Raw genomic sequence first — 17,452 nt, 5'->3', positions numbered from 1 at the left:
CGGTCCAGTCTCCCGATCTGCCACAGATCTCGCTCCGTCCTCACCAGCTATCGCCATAGCCACCTCCTCCGCTGGTGTGAAGAGACAAAGGAAGCTGTGTGTGTGCCTGGATTCAATGTTTGAATGACAGGACCATACGTGTGATGGGGATGCATGTAAACAAGGGGTTAGGTGTCACTCGACATGTCACTAACTCTACACTTTGTCATGCAGGACATGTAAACCCATAACAGCAGTGAGAGGAGGCGGGCAGGTGGAAGTGTGCCCAACCTTCATCTCCAGCGAAGGAGGTGGCCATGGCGATAGCTGGCGAGGATGGAGTGAGATCTGTGGCTGATGGGGACACTGGACCGGCCAGGTGCAGGAAGGACAAGGCAACCATCCTGCTGGTGGCAAATGGGCACACAGGATACACGCTCAAACTGCAATGATGCCTAATGTGATTCTTTTTGTTCTCCACTACAGGTCATCATCATTCAAGGATCAGGCCACAACAAAGATAGGAGCCAGAAGATTCCAACTCTGGGGATGAAGCAGCCAGTGCCTCACAGGAAGCACCGTCATCTTTCAGCTCCACCAGCCCAGATACAACAACACAGTCCGGGGAGGGTTTGTGCATAGATTTGGGAGCACAATCTTGTGACCACACCACAGACAGGTCCCAGCAACGGTGACAGCCGGTTTCCCATGAAGATTGAAGGACTGCTGGGGGTCAAGCCCCTGAGCCCCACACTGTTGATGGCCATATGATGTCTGCAGGACATGCAGTAGACGTTACGGGAAAATATGGCAGAGATGCCAGGGATTATGCACAGCTTTGTGCAGGGTATAAGGAGTCCATGCTAGCCATGAGTTCTACCATTTCTCAGGCACGGGAGCATGACTTTATCCATGGAGAGGATGGTGACCGCCATGTAGAGCCAGATCAAGCATTCGATCCATATGATGGATTCAGATCCATCTGACCTGCATTCCATCACTCTAGCCATGGGCTCAGTGCAGCAAAGGCCAGGCGAGAGATGAGATGAGGCACCTGGACCTCCTTCCAGGAGCCCCTTCCCCTCAGGTAGACAGGGAGGTGCCTTCCACCCTGGCGGATCAGGAGTGCATGCCAGATGCCCCAGGCCTTCCTCTCACACCACTCCCAGGATTAGCGATGTCTCCTCACCCCCTCCACCGTTGAACTCAACAGCTCCAGCAGGCAAAGTAAAGGGGGACACACCTGCACCAGGGCAGGAGACCCCCCAGTAGGCTGGAGCCTCAAGGCCCCGTGCCTCCAGAGGACACCCACCACGGTCATCCAACGCAAGGCGGCATCACAGTGAGCAGATGCTTCTACCATAGCTTATGATGTCAGGTCAGCACCCAGACATAGCGATAGGAAGAGAAATTGTTTAAAACAAAGGTGGCACGGGTGATATTTCCATATAATTTGCACTTGCAAATAAATTCATTTTATGCAATTGTTCATGATTATCAAGGTCTGCTGTAGCCTGGCATCGTATCAGATGTAACAGTCATGGCACCCACCCATGCTGGGAGGAGGGGCTTATCTTATGAAGAAAGGTTGAACAGGTTCAGCCTACATTCATTAGAGTGTAGAAGAACAAATGGTGATCCTATTGAGGGAGCTGGATAGGGTGGATACCAGGAGGATGTTTCCTCTTGTGGGGAAACTAGAACTCAGGGACATAGTTGAAGAAAGTCTCTCTCAAGACAGAGGTGAGGAGAATTTTTTTTTCTCAAAGGGTTGTTGCTCTGTGGAATTCTCTTCCCCAGAAGGTAGTGGAGGTTGGGTCTTTAAATTTATTTGAGGCAGAGTTAGTTAGATTTTTGTTAGGCAAGGGAGTCAAGGGTTATGGGATACAAGCAGGAAAGTGGAGCTCAGACCACAACTAGATCAGCCATGATCTTTTGAACGGTGGAGCTGGCTTGAAGGGCCTAATGGCCTACTGCTGCTCCTAAATCCTATGTTTCTGACAGTGTGATGACTAGACAGGGGATAGAGACACCAACAGTAACCCTGAATGATGTGTTGCATTTTCTTGTATTCTGTGGTAATGACTCTGTGAAACATGGTTGTAAATGCAGGCACAGCTGCCCCAGCACCCTTCCACCCCACTCCAGCCATCATTGCACTCTAGAGGATATTGGCCCACTTAACTCTCAATGGTTAGAAATGAGACAGGTGATGTTTTAGGCAAAGCAGTTGAATGATGGTGCTTTGGGCATGGCAGGCTGTTACATGGAGGTACATGTGCTCCTAAGATATCCTTGGTATCAGCACTCACTTGCAAGTTCTGTTCCCCATATTGTAAGTGGTAGAAGAAACAGGTTTAGAGGTAACTAGCAAGGGAGGTTGGCAGAACTAGTTCTACATCCCAGGAAGGCGGTGGAGGTCAGGCGGTGGAATGATGGTCATGCAGATCTGTCATTGTTGTGCAAACAGTGTGTAGATCAGGTTGTTCCTGGCATCCTTTGCACGGCTCTCCATGGCCCCGGCATCCATGAAAGACTCACTTGCATTCCTGGGCTCCTCCACATTCTCCGAGAAATTCTCCTCATCTGACGAGGGATGTTTCGTCTCACGCTCTTCCCCTTGCAACATCTGTCCACGTTGCAGCCCCAAACTGAGTAGGGCACAGCAAACCACTACTACTCATGACATCCTCTGAGGTACGTATTGCAGAGACCGTCCAGACCGGTCAAGGCAGCAGAAGCGCATTTTAAGAAGCCCAGTGGCGTGCTCTATGATATCTCTGGTAGAGGCATGAGCTTGATTGTGTCGCTCCTCTGCCTTGCTCTGGGGATGCCTTACTGGTGTCATCAGCCATGTATGCAGGGGCTAGCCCTTGTCACTAGCATCCATCTATCAACCTGGGCTGGGGATTCAAAAAGCTCTGGCAACTGTGAGTTGCGCAAGGTGTATGCATTGTGGCAGCTTCCAGTGAAATGAACAGAGACCTCCATTATTCTCCTGTGGTTGCAGACCAGTTGTATGTTGACGGTGTGAAGCCCTTTACATTTACAAATATCTGGTCCCTGGAAACCTTTATGGTGACATGAGTGTAATCAATTACACTTGGCACTTGAGGAAATGCAGCAATGATTCCGAAAGTGCCTGCTTTTGCAGCCTGGCTGTCTTCATCAGTGGTGAAGTGAATAACATCACTGACATGACTAAATAGGGTCGCCTCCTTTATGCACCTATGTGTAGCAGCCTGTAAGGTGCCACATGTCATGCATCGTGCCCTGAAAGCTCCAGCTGGCATAGAAATTGAGGGCTGCTGTAACCTTGAGGGCCTTTGCTTTAGGGTTCCCACCAAACACACGTGGTTACATGTCTTGGTAAACAATCCTGCATATTTTGATGACCATTTCCCAAGACGTCCTCAGACATCTCTGGTATCACCTCTCAGACATCTGTTTTTGTTAGCTCTTGTCCTGTGGATAAGTTGACTTGCCAGTGCCTGTCTTTGCCGATGCCTTCCTTCGGTGTCTGCACCCAGACTAACCTCCCCCTCTGGCGCTGCCTGCTGTTGGTCTTGCGGCTTCCTTCTTCACATTCTCTCCTCGTGCTCCCGAGGTCGCAGGAGAATTGGATGAATGAGACCCATGGTTATGGACAGTAATGGCACTTTGTGCAGAGGGCAGACGTAAACATGAGAGCATATCCATCTATGGTTCTCATCCATTTAACTAATTATCAGTGAGTCCCTTTAATCAGCCAATTGTGGGTAACATGAACTCCACCCATCCAAAACAACCCTCCTGCCACTTCAATCAAGCTTACATTCAGAGAAACTGTGTTCAGCACGAGACTCTAAAAGTACAGTGCGTGTTAGTTTTCAGACCTGCTCCTTTACCTCTCTAACCGCCCCCTGTCGTGCACATACTTCCTCTGCCAATCACCTTTGACCCACTCAACATAACCATTTCTCTTCCCTGTTACCCTTGAACCTCTGCCAGTTACTCTGGACTAACCATTATCCCTCCAAATGCCATCTGTCCCCTGGGGCCTACACCCAAGATCATCCCAATTTCCCCTCTGACCCTTTGACAGTTCGGTGGGCACGCAGCTGAAAATCCATATGATGCGCAGTGACATCGGGACGCCCGCCCGATGTCACCGTGTGTCATTTTACGTGCCGCCCCCGCTTGCCGACAGGAAAGTTCTTCCCATTAAGTTTACAAACCTGGTGCTCGTATTCTATTAACCTAAATTAAACAATTAGGTGGGCTAATCAAACATTTTCACATTTGTCGCGGCTCGGGGAGCAGTGGGGTTTGATATTGATATTGCAGCACACAATTACCAGTGAGTCATGACACCCAAACACCACCCTCTGTAGCACAAGGTGGTAGGTGAACAAGGTTCAATGTGGTCAACTGCTTACCTTAGCAACAACTACGCTAAGCCAATTGGTGCACGCCACCTTTAAACAATTGTGAACTGGGTACCGTGAGATTCTCATACACCACTGCCTTTAACATGAATGTATCACTTAATCGAAAACTATTTCATGTTAATGAGTATTCATGGCGTGCAAATGTGCTACAAGTAGGAACCTGACAGGCCAGCATAATTCGCAACATGCCACAAAGGCGCCGTTCACTTTATCACTGTATCTCAACCCAATGCCAGAAAATCGAAACATTGTTTCCTGGCTATTAAGTCAACCTGCCTGTCATGTTTCACGCTCTTGTGGGCTCCATAAAATTCTACCCCTATCTTTAAAACAGTACGTTTCAGCAATTGCTTTGCTCCAACTGTACAGACTAAATCAATTGGGATCAGTTACCTCCAGCCTGGCAATCTGCAGGGCTTATACTAACAACTTCAGCAAAACACTAAAGACATGAAAATATACATTTTAAAAATAAACTTAATTATGCCCCAGTGATGAAATTATAAAAACCTTCAATCTGAAATAAAAACCACCAGTGCTCTAAATACACAACAGGCCACTCAGCATCGAAAAAAAATTGATTTTTCAACAAGGCATTATTAATCTGCCCTTTTTCTGATGATGTTGATATATAAGTAAGAGTATTTGCATTTTCTGTGATTCTTTTTAATTTAAGTTAATAATAAGTCTTTTTAATTGTTTAATTTATAACTGGGTTCACCGCAGCATGGTGGTCTCTTTGACCTAATTTGATGTTCAAGTTTCCACATTCAGAATGATAATTATGACCAAATGAGCGTTTGATTCGGTGTGAAGTGTTTGTATATGTGCCAATACATTTTGTACTACCACTGATCACAGGGTAAGAGTGAGAAGTTACTGCGAGCAGCTGTGACTGAAATCTCTCAACTGTATGCTGAAGACTATTACTGTAAATAGTTCCAAAGATGTTCAACGTTTTAGCTGTTTTTCTACTTCATAAAGTTGCTATAACCATAAACAAAAAATCTTGAACAAAAAAAACAGTATGGGTTTCACAGTCAGTGCCAAAGGAATGGCATTCACCAGTGACCTCAAAAAAAGCTGCCCACAGATACCTAGCAATCTTTGCTGCATGGATTTCGACTTTCCTGGCAAGAGCTTGAACCTGACGCCAAGTCAACTGGATCTCCAACAACAGTCATCAAACAGAGTAAGTAGCCAATCACGCGGAAATATTTTCACAGACAGCAAACCAACAAGTCAATTGCTCTTAACTTTTCACTTCTAATTAATATTTTCTAGAGAACAAAATAAATGATTGGGAAATGCGCATGGGATTAAGATAGAAACTGAAATACTATAGTTTTTTTTTAAAAAATAAGTTTATTTTTTAAAAAAAAATGACACTTTTTATTATAATGGAGAAATCTGACATACCACAAGTATAAAATTAATTTTTCAGGAGAAGTGAGACTCTTCAGCGGTAATTATGAACTTAGTATACTGTAAAAACCCAATTGCATCTCATTCAACAAGGTGTAACTTTTTCAAAGGATTTTACGCTGAGACTAATAGTTTAAAGGGGCAAGTTTTTCTCAGGTCAATGATTTCAACTTGACTCCATTCTAGGGGGAGTTTGACTGCACTTGCCATAGGGAAGGATAGTAATAATGGATAGCAACTTCTGGTTCCATAGTTAAGCGGGCTGTTTCACTGCCATCATTACTACCACAAAATCCTGGCCAATATACAACAGGGTACAGTTACTTATCATTATACTTTTCCCACAGAAACACAGTTATTGAAATGAAAGGTTTTTTGACAGCTGGGTAAGTGGAATAAAATATCTGATTTTCAAAGAGAAAATGATTTAAACTTACATGTCTGGGAGAAGAGGAATCAGGCTGCACACTCTATTAAAATAAAACGCAGTCATTGTAATTAATTTATTAATATTTTGTAATATGTGTAGTAACATTGTGACTACAAACAGCCCATACCTTCAGAAGTGAATATTGGCAGCTGGCAATAACCAGGCAAAACTGGAAGACCCAAATGTCTTTAAAGAACCCATCTATTAACAAAACAGATCCGAGGAAGGCAACAAGAATGGCCAAAACAATGGCCAAAACATTCTCCATAATTTCCCGATTCCTAGGAGCAGATCAGAGACATATTATTATTCCAGTATGTGATGGTAAGCAATTCCAAATTGGGCATGCAAAATTTCATTTCATTATCCATTTCATTTGCCAATTTCACATAGCCTGCTTTTAGCTTCAGTAAATTGTCAAGCACCTTTAACAGGAAGGGATGATGCACAGTCAAGTACCACACCACCTTAAGATTTATTTTTGCTCTACTGGTTATCTGAATGGAATCAAGTTCAATTTCCGTTCTAAAATTTTTACCTGTCTTTTGTGGATCATGTTCCAGGGTTCTATCCTATTGCCTGCGTAAACTGCAGCCAGTACCTTTGAATCTTATTTGCCAACTCAAAAATATGATCTCAGGGGCAAATGCTTAATGACTGTTGTTTTACTGAAAAATCTCAGAAAAGTCACTGAATTTAAAATTCATATGCAGCCAGATACAACTGCTTTGACACAGGGACAGTTGAGAGTTGTGATAAAACGTGAATGCGATTTACATCAAATATTCTGAAATATTAATGCTGATCTTCCAAGGTTACCTTTCTAAAACTGATGCCTGGAGGCAGCTAATAAGTAAGCATGAAGTGTTTTGCCCTCAGGCAACATTGCCAAAATCCCTTAAGACTAGATCAAGCTGCTTGCACTTGCAACTGGGAAACAACTGTATAATTCTAGGGAACTGAGAAGCATGACACAAATAATTTTAAAATGGGAGGGAGAAACTAGTTAAAAGATACTTTTATATCACTGAGGTGCCATCAACTCCCGGAATGTGGATCTTGCAGTCAATGGTGTTCACTGCCTGAATTGTCTAATCTACCTCATTTTAATAGCAGCAGAGAGACATTTATTTTTTGAGGCTGTTGGACCTGCTTTTGGAACTACTCCTCTGCAGAATCAATCAGTCTGGGAGAGACAAGCATCAGAGTTTAAACAAGAAAATGGGAGCGTGGCACTGGAAGGCTGCTTAAAATGGAATCTGCACTGTACCAAACCAGTGTAAAAGTGCCTTAAAACATTAACATAATACTAATATCTAGGTGTTAATGGTCATGAGTGTAGTAAATTTTTTTCCCCACCATATTCAGCATGAAAACTTTTGAACAGCAACTGTGCTTCAGAGGTATCCATAAAAAGAAACTATTTCTTATATTATTTTATGCCCATTAAATTGCTAAATGCTCACAGCGAAAAAGACTGCTTTACAAATAGTTCCTCAAAATTAAATCATCAGACAACAATTTACTTTGGACTCTCAAATTTCAGCTTGAGTTTTACTAACATGAAGCAAAATGCATCACATAAAGTAGTCATACTATATATGTACTATATGCATCATATAAAGTTGTCATACTATATATGTAGTATGCACAAATTGCACAAAATCATTTAGCTCAACTCTCATAGAATATAAAGACAATGATAGTGACAAACCATTCCATATTGTCATCACAGTAAACGAGGCAAAGTAAAGGACTCTTTTTCTCCATTTGCCTTAAACTATTCTTGATATATGGAAAGTCTAAAATGCCAAGCATGAAATGATCTCAGTTTTGTGATAAACTACCTTGCATTATTCATATCAATTTTGCAGATTGAATCATTCTGCCTGTTGCACAACAAACTGTGCTGCTTGATTAAAGGAAATAAAAAATCATGATTATTACAATCAACTAGTTAATGAGCAGGCTCTAATCCCTGATAAAATCACAAATTCTAAGGGTTGTATTCCAAATTGTAACGGGCAATTCTCTAAGAGACAGTGTACCCAACTATCTATGGCTATAGCCAGCAGTTCAAATAATGTTTGGTAGTGTGTCCTTAATATGGACCTAATTTGCTGACCTTGTCTTTATCCAGTAAACTAACATTGTAAATAGAAACGAAGCTTTAAAATCACTTCAGAACATGGGGTTCTCAGCAGTTTGAATTGAATTCCATTTGATCACAGACTTGAAATTATACAGTGAGGATGTTCAACTCATTAGTCTGAAGTTCCTCTTTCCTATATTTATTTTAAATCAGATTAAGGCCAACACTTTTTGAGAACGAGAGCCTAATGTGAGAAAAATTAAGAACATAATAATAACCAGACTTCATAGTTAATGTCCTGTTGCCTTCAGTCTTCTAATTTCAGATTTTCATGGGGGCTCAACAAAATCCTGGTTTGAACCTACAAATTACATTCTGGAACTATTAAAGCTGTGGAGCTATTAAAAGAAGTTAGTTGCTATTCACACCACGCAGTTCCAGATTTGCTGCCTGCTTTTTGAAAAATTCACTCATATTAAGTTGGACAGCAAATGAGCCCCTTGTCTCAGTACCCTAAAAAGGAGCAAGACAGAGCTCCCATTCTGGATCACTTTCCAATCATACATGGTATGAAGCGCCCATGTACAGGTACCTGACAAGAACAATACTGGAGAACTATGATGCTCTCCATGTTTGAATAATGTGTTGGTGCTCACTCTGTCTCTTTGCATATAAAGAATGGCCAATCAAAACACTGGCAACCAGAGACTTGCTGACACCCATGGAACTGTGCACCAAGGAGTAAAATACAGAAAATTGGAGGTGAAAAAAAAAATTAAGCCTTATTTCACGATACAATTTTAAAAATTCAGCTATCATAGTGCATTGGAGCACACCAGTCTTGTGTTGCACTATGTGAATCCATGCGTTTGTTAACTCAAGCACTTATCACCTCCTACCTATCAAACAATGCTAATAGGGTTAGGCGGTCAAAGTTCACTCCTATCCATATCTTGGGAAGGATCCAAAAACGGTAGTAGTGCTTGATTTTATGGGCCTCCTCTTGTGGCTGGATGTGATCTTGTAGGTCCGGGCTGAGATCAGTGTCCTGCTGTTCCAGGAGATCTGGATCAATTGTCAACAACCTGTTCAGTCGAATCTGTGGAAGAGACAACTGTAATTGGGTTAGGTCAAAGCTGTGTTTAAAACATTCTTGGTGTACAAAATTGCATTGTCTTCCATTTGAAGAAAATCTGTTTCTTTATTTAACAGTTAGTATTATTCTTTTGAACCAAACAAACTGACATGTTCCAGCAAGTGAATTTGTAGGCTTAACACAAAATGAGCTTCTCTCCAAGACAACTGGATGCTCATTACCAGGGTGCTTTAAAAAAACACAGGAATTTGGCTCACAATGCCTGTTTGGATATTTTTCAATTACTACTGTTTACATTACTATTTATTTGAAAATAAAAGTATTTTTCAGTCTGTTCATCTCTCATTTATAGTTGTTTTGTAGTACAGAATTTGAGTATTACTAAAAAAAGACATTTTGTCGAAGATTTTCATCTTGTTTTCATCTTGTACAATCACAAAAATACCAATGTAGGGGTAGCAACAACTTTATACTGTATGAGAAGAGTGTGCTGATTGGTTGACAAGTGGGCACTGATTGGTAGAGACAATGCCATGAAGAATACACCAGTTAATGGTGACTGACATAACTGCCAAGCACTGTTTGAAATTTTAAACCAGGCAGCTCGACTCTGATTGGTCAAGACATTGCCCTGAGGAATGAACCAATGAATGGCTATCACTTATTTTGGTTAGCTGAAACAGGTGCAATGTGTGTACATGCTCTTTCTGTCTGCACAGAATAGGGCCCTGTGTATTGATATGTGTAGCTTCCAGTACATGCAAATGTGTCCCACTGTGAGCCTAACTGACAATCTTAAATTGGTTGCCAGAGTAATTTTTAAGCACACCGAGGGTTATTAAGCAAATTGTGCAATTGCGGAATCGCTATTTAAGATTGTCAGCTGGGCTCACAGTGTGGCGCATACTGGAAACTACATATATTCATATGCATGGCCCTGATCTGTGCAGATAGAAGGAACATGTACACACCTTAGGCCTGTGGCAGCTAAACAAAATAAGTGATAGCCATTCACTTGTTCATTCCTCAGGGCAATGTCTTGACCAATCAGAGTCAAGCTGCCTGTTTTAAAATTTTAAACAATGCTTGGCAGTTAACTGTCAGTCACCATTAACTGGTGCATTCTTGATGGCAACACCTCTACCAATCAGTATCCACTTGCCAACCAATCAGCACTCTCTTCTCATACAGTATAAAGTGTTGCTTCCCCGGACATTGGTATTCTTGTGATTGTCCTACAAGTGCAAGACTAAAAGCTTTGACAAAATGTCTTTTTTCAGCAATACCTAAATCTCTAGTTTGTAATGTTATAGCTGCTGTGTAAGAGTATTTTGTGATGTAATGTAGGATTACATTATATCCAGTGAGTTGGGCAACTTTTAACCAAAACACAAGTTGCTTGTTGATAATAGTCAGAGATTTTAATTAGGTCTAGAATCAAAGAAGTTTGTATTAACACCATTTTACGTTCCATTGGGGTTTACTGTCTCGACAATATGGCCTCTCCATGCCGTAATAGTTGGAAATCGAAAATCAGAAACAATGTGCCTTTGAGATTTCTGACACATGACATCATTACTTCACTGACAGTAATCTTTGCTCATCCAATAGATTGTGAGTATCCATATACACCCACTGCCATGCAATTCAGACACGCAATGACCCAAATCTTCCAGTATCTGGTTCGCCAGAGATTTAAGTTGGGACATGCGCATCAAGACTCCACGGAGATCCAGAGGTGCACACAAGCACTGAAATTGTCCAGGAAGTTTAAGCTTCTGATGGGCAGATTTGCACCGCCCAGGACCCTCAGTGAAGGTCTCTGACACCGTGGCCAGATACGCATGGCTTACCTGCACACGTATGTTGGAAATGTTGTGCTGGTTAATACCTGGTCTAACTCAGTGATTAGCCAGCATAACTGAACTGAGCATCACTGCTGACCCATCATCCCCCTGACCTGACATGACTACACCCCACCCTCGACCTGACCCAACTACCCCCTCCACCCGACTATCCCCTCTCGAACTGACCACCCACCGCAACCAACTATCTCCACCTGACCAGATCCATCGACCCACTCACCCATTCTCTAACTCACTCACCTACTGAAAGACTTGAGACCTTTAAAAACTTATCTAAACATCGCAGCTACTGTTGCGAAAAGGGAGAGTGTCCCATCTTCATGCATCTTTTCCTACGCTCGACGTTCTTCCCTGGTGATGTCTGTGCTGTCCCATCACTGTTTCATCCAGTATTGAAAGTTCCAGACGATAAATCACAAGAGTGGCATCGCAGAAATATTCACGGACAGCATCAATGCAAGCGGCATCGACGCTGATGGCAAGATGTGGGCCAATGTCTCTCTGGGTCAGTTAATTAGAAAAGTCACAAATGCTACTCAGATAAAAATGTGTTTCCTTAAAGATCCAACTCAAAACTTTCAGTATGTCTTTTTTTCCCAAATATTGAGCAGATATCAATGTCTTTGCAACATTTCCTTTTGCTATAGAAAATCTAACTAGGCAACAGTATCCAAGAAGTAACAGGAGCCCCAATGAGGGAGTTTTTTTTTCAGCAGACACAGCATTATACCAAATACTTACTAGATCATGTGGATAAAATCTAACTGAGGTAGAGCTTGATAGATGGGAATCTGTGTCCCTAAAAGGAAGAAATAAAACCGCATCAGTTTGTGAAAATAATAAAATTTACTTGTGACTGGTGAGGGAGTATCACAAGTCAGCATCTAGCTGATTTTCAGTTCTTTTTAATCTTAGGCAACACTAAAAATAGCTTGAATGTCTGAGAGAGAAAGATTTTAATCTTCAGAAAACGATGTTGACATTTTGCAGTTGAAATGCCAGACAGCCTGCAAGCTGTAAATAACATAGGCTAACCTTGAATTGAGGGACAGCGCTATTAAAAACATTGCTATTGCTCTGTCCTATATTCTCTTTCAGACAAATCTTGTCAGTCATGATTTCCGGCTACCTTCCACATGCGTCGACAAATACAACCAAGTACACATGAGGAAATGGTTTAGACCTGCTTCCCATCTCAACTGTTATTGCATTTGAATGACTGTACTGACAGATCTTGAATTCTGACAAGTACATGTGATGATGACCTGTCTCCTTTCTGCTAAATCTCACCTGAAGGTAAAATTAGCAATGCATCTGCCCTGCCCCATCAAGTAGACTAGTTGAGTTTCAAAAATACATCAATACTGTAATTAGCAGTTTGGAGTTCCAGCTCCAAATTAGGAACAAATTATGCATTACAATATCAAAAGGTTTAAAAGGGGCTAGAAAGTTTCTAGGTTCAATCGCTAGTCTGTGCTAAGTTAGTTGCTCTCAAGCATGGTGTACCGAAATTGCCATAAACCTTCTTGGAATAGGAAGGGGAAAAAGAAATGAACTGGGGTTTCTGTTCCTGAACACCATCCAACTATCCTTCTGCCAAATGGTGTTGGTGTTAACATTGGGTAAAGAGAAGAGCTGAACTTAGCTGTGATTCCACCTACTTAATATGGTTAAAGAACCTGCAATAATACGCTCTACAGTTATGACAAAAGGTCTAGTAATGTAGGCCTCCTGTGCAGTGTACTTAGGAATACACAACCCAACATCGAACTGTATCCCAAGCCTGATTTACTAACACAAAAAAAAATTATAAAAACATTAAGTACAAAGAAGGATCTGGAAAGAAGAGAGACAGCTACAACCCAGTCATGATCTAATACAATAGCAGATCAGGCTTAAGGGGCTGATTGGTCAATTATTGTTCCAAGACTAAAATTTTCAAGATGACAGATTTTTATTAGCTGAGATATTATCGCAGAACGTCAAGAGAAGGCAGATACATGCTGTTAAGGTACAAATCGGCCCTAGCCTAATTGAATGATGAACCAGGATTGAAGAGCTCAATGGCCTACTGCTGTTCCTATAAATATGTTCCCTTAATTTTAGTTCCTCCAGCCATATGTTACGATCTGGCTAATATGACAGGTATCTTATAAACTTAGCTAAATTGCTTGTGGTGATCACTAGCACAGTATATAGGGAAGTACCTATGATTAAAATTTGATAGGTGTTTATTATACACATTGTGTCTATGCAGGGTGAAAAAGAGCTACCCAGTCTAATTCCACTTCCCAGCTCTTGGTCTGCAGCCCTTTAGCCTACAGCACTTCAAGTGCATATTCAAATATTTTCTGCCTTGACCATTTTTGTAGACAGTGAATTCTACATCCCAATACCCTCTAAGTAAAAATAGATATTCTCAGCCCCCTTTAAGCCTTCAGCCAATTATTTCAGTTGCACAGAGACTTAGTTAGACCCTTCTGAAACACAGCATTCAATTTTTGGCATCAAGAAATATATATTGGCCTTGGAGAGGTTTCAATGTAGGTTCACCAGAATGATATGAGGGATCGAAAATAGTTACATTATGAGGAAATGTTGAATAAATTTGGTTTGTAATCTCCTGAACTTTGAAGGCTGAAGGATAATCTATTGGAGGTTTTTAAAAAGACAGGAATTCAATAGGGTAGACAGACAAACTATTTTCTCTGGTGAGGAAGTCAAAAGAATGGGCCATAAGCTTAAAGTTAAAGATGGCCGTTTATGAGTAAAATCAGGAATGCATTTTTTTTTACACAAAGGGAACTCTGCAACAGTCTTACCACAAAAGATTGACATTGCTGGGTCAATAAAGATTGATGGATACTTGGTAAGTAATGATCATCATAAGAAATGGAGTATGGATTGATAAAAGGAATTGAGGTGCAGACTGTTTAAAGTCAAACTGAATAGGCTCAACGGGCTTTTTCCTATTTTTATTTTCTGAAAACTCAGTGAATTCACAGTTTGCTTTGCCCTTCGAATTTCCTTTGGAACATCTTTGCAATTTAGTGCTCTGAAAAATCTCAATCTGGAGTGTGGAATTTTGTTAATAATGATCATAAAAACGCAGGTTGGAGCTGGTAGAATTTCTTAAAATATAAGTCAGATTTTCCAAGCAGCGGCAATGATCATTGGATTGTTGCTGTAATTAAAAATTCTCCCAACTTGACACTGTTGCACATTTCTACTGTGACCTTCTGAGCCTGGCTTCCAAGGAACATGCAACACAACGTCCCCTGGTAAACTCCACCAGAGTAGAGTCGGGGGAAGGTAGGACAAGCCCCACCCACCCCCCACCACCACCACCACACCCCCACCACCCCCATACAGTACTGACTGGTTGTATGGTAAGTTTAAAGGTCCAGTACAAATGTTAGTGAATGAATGTAAGTGGATGGAAAAGAGTGATTGGTTAAACATGTGAGATAGGGAGTAAGTTGATAGGGCGGTATGGTGGGTGAGCTGGCAGGCGAGCTGGCAGGCTAGAGTGAGTGGGTAGTCAAGTCAGGGAGGTAGTCAGGCTGGGTTGGGGGCTGGTCAGGAATAGTTGGGTTGCATCAGGGAGTGGGAGGGGTAGTCGGTTCAGGGGTGTAACCGGGTGATCAGAGGGGGTAGTCGAGGGTTCAGTGTAAGTGACTAGAGCTCAGATATGTAGTTAACCAGATGTTAGACTAGGAGGCAGGAGGTAGAGAGTGGGGATAAGGGGGCCCTTCTCAGAATGATGGCCAGTGACTAGTGAAGTTCCGCAGGGGTCAGTGTTGGGACCACAACTTTTCACTTTATACATTAATGATCTAGATGAAGGAACTGAGGGCAGCCTCAGATGATACAAAGATAGGTGGAGGGACAGGTAATATTTTGGAGGCGGGGAGGCTGCAGAAGGATTTGGACAGGTTAGGAGAATGGGCAAAGAAGTGGCAGATGGCATACAACATGGGGAAGTGAGAGGTCATGCACTTTGGTAGGAAGAATAGAGGCATAGACTATTTTCTAAATGGGGAGAGAATTCAGAAATCTGGAGTGCAAAGGGACTTGGGAGTCCTAGTCCAGGATTCTCTTAAGGTTAACTTGCAAGTTGAGTCGGTAGTTAGGAAGGCAAATGCAATGTTGGCATTTATTTCGAGAGGACTAGAATATAAAAGCAGGGATGTGCTGCTGAGGCTTTATAAGGCTCTGGTCAGACCACATTTAGAATATTTGGGCCCTGTATCTCAAGAAGGATGTTCTGGCCCTGGAGAGGGTCCAGAGGAGGTTCACGAGAATGATCCCAGGAATGAAAGGCTTAACTTATGAGGAACGTTTAAGGACTCTGGGTCTATACTCGATGGAGTTTAGAAGGATGAGGGGAGATCTGATTGGAACTTACAGAATACTGAAAGGCCTGGATAGAGTAGATGTGGGGAAGATGTTTCCATTAGTAGGAGAGACTAGGACCCGAGGGCACAGCCTCAGAGTAAAGGGAAGGCCGTTTAGAACAGAGATGAGGAGAAACTTCTTTAGCCAGAGAGTGGTGAATCTATGAAATTCATTGCCACAGAAGGCTGTGGAGGCCAGGTCATTGAGTGTATTTAAGACCGAGATAGATAGGTGTTCTTGATTGGTAAGGGGATCAAAGGTTACAGGGAGAAGGCGGGAGAATGGGATTGAGAAACTTATCAGCCATGATTGAATGGCGAAGCAGACTCGATGGTCCGAATGGCCTAATTTCTGCTCCTATGTCTTATGGTCTTATGATTTCATCAGTCTAACATTTCCTGGGTAACCATTCAGCCAAATGCATTGGAGGAACTGTCCAAAGTCTCCGATTATAAATTGAAGTTGGTGACATTCGCAGAAAGTACAAGGGATCAGGGGAATTGCCCATCAGAAGTTGAAACATGAAAATGCATTTGGTCTCCAACAACCTGAAGAGCAGAAGGTCTCAACATGTTCTGGGAGCTATGAAACTGAAAATCCCAATCCTAGTCTCCACTCATCTACTTTCTCTGATAGCATTCCAAGATCTATGTGATGAAATCCATACCACAGGGTACTAGAGCTTCAACATGTTTCTTTTCCAAGCACACAGCCCTTTCCATTCTGGAATAAAGATCCCAAATAACTTTAGGTCTTCAAATCCAAGCACAGACAAAACTAAACTGCTCTCAAGTTACTTTATTCAGATGCAGCCAACAGTAAACACGACACGAATTCATTACCTTCCAAGAAACAGCAGAGATGTGAAAGATACAAACCCAGAAATTACTAGTGCAACATTAGCAATCAAATGTTTAACATACTTGTGTGATATTACTTTGTCCATTTACATAACAAAAGTTTAAAATAAATGGATTAATATTTGCTAGGACTGAGTGCATGCAGTTGTTGGGTAAGAAAGTCTAATTTTTTATTTTATACAAGCCTAATTTAGTTTCTAACTGGCATTATACTGAAATCTACAGTTTAAATTCTGTAGTTGTCAGTCTTAAGCAGGGTTTCTTCAAGGGTTCCAGTGAAGGAAGTTTAATTAGGAACCAGCTGAAACTGGATCCTCATTAAGTGACTCAGATAGGCCTTTTGTGGTAGGAGCATATATAAATTGCCAACTTAGTGCGATTTAATTAAGTAATTAATAAATTAAATAAATCATGATAGTGTTGGCAGGGCAGGTGATGTGTTGCTGCTGCAGCATGCAGGACCTGCTGGACACCAAGGTGATCCAGAGCGAACACATCTGTAGTAAGTGTTTGCAGCTCAAGGAACTTCGGATCCAAGTTGAGGAGCTGGAGTCTGAGCTGCAGACATTGCGCCACATCAGGGAGGGGGAATGTTACCTGGACACGTTGCTCCAGGAAGCGGTCACACTCCTCTGATTAGGCAATTCAAATTTGGTCTGTGATCAGGGTCAGGAGGGTGTGACTGCAGGCGAGGCAGGTATCGGGACCCAGGGGGTAGCGTTCAAGGAGACTCGACCCCTGCCACTGTCCTACAGTTACGAGGTTCTTGCCAGCTGTGTGGACGAGAACGGGAACTGCAGGGAGGATGAGCGAACTGACCACAGCACAGTGGTACAGGGCTCTATTCAAGGGGTGGGGGTGGCGGGGGGAGAGAATA

The 17,452-nt window shown here is 42.2% G+C and overlaps 1 protein-coding gene across 8 annotated transcripts in view; it reads right to left on the bottom strand.

The window, feature by feature from the left end:
* pcnx1 (pecanex 1) overlaps window positions 1-17,452 on the bottom strand; it is a 296,740-nt gene that overhangs the window by 99,606 nt on the left and 179,682 nt on the right. For 7 of the 8 annotated variants that reach the window (XM_041214599.1, XM_041214600.1, XM_041214597.1 and 4 more), the window contains 4 exons: window positions 12,059-12,116; window positions 9,256-9,470; window positions 6,392-6,545; window positions 6,272-6,304 (listed from right to left, as the gene is read on the bottom strand). In XM_041214599.1, the coding sequence (XP_041070533.1) occupies window positions 6,272-6,304; window positions 6,392-6,545; window positions 9,256-9,470; window positions 12,059-12,116 (460 nt within the window). The remainder of the gene's footprint in view (window positions 1-6,271; window positions 6,305-6,391; window positions 6,546-9,255; window positions 9,471-12,058; window positions 12,117-17,452) is intronic. The other variant, XM_041214598.1, reaches the window with a different exon arrangement.

Source organism: Carcharodon carcharias, chromosome 20, assembly GCF_017639515.1.
Source record: "Carcharodon carcharias isolate sCarCar2 chromosome 20, sCarCar2.pri, whole genome shotgun sequence".
Taxonomy (NCBI): Eukaryota; Metazoa; Chordata; class Chondrichthyes; order Lamniformes; family Lamnidae; genus Carcharodon; species Carcharodon carcharias.
The sequence above is the reverse complement of the archived record's forward strand: the minus strand, read 5'-3'. Positions and strand labels throughout refer to the sequence as shown.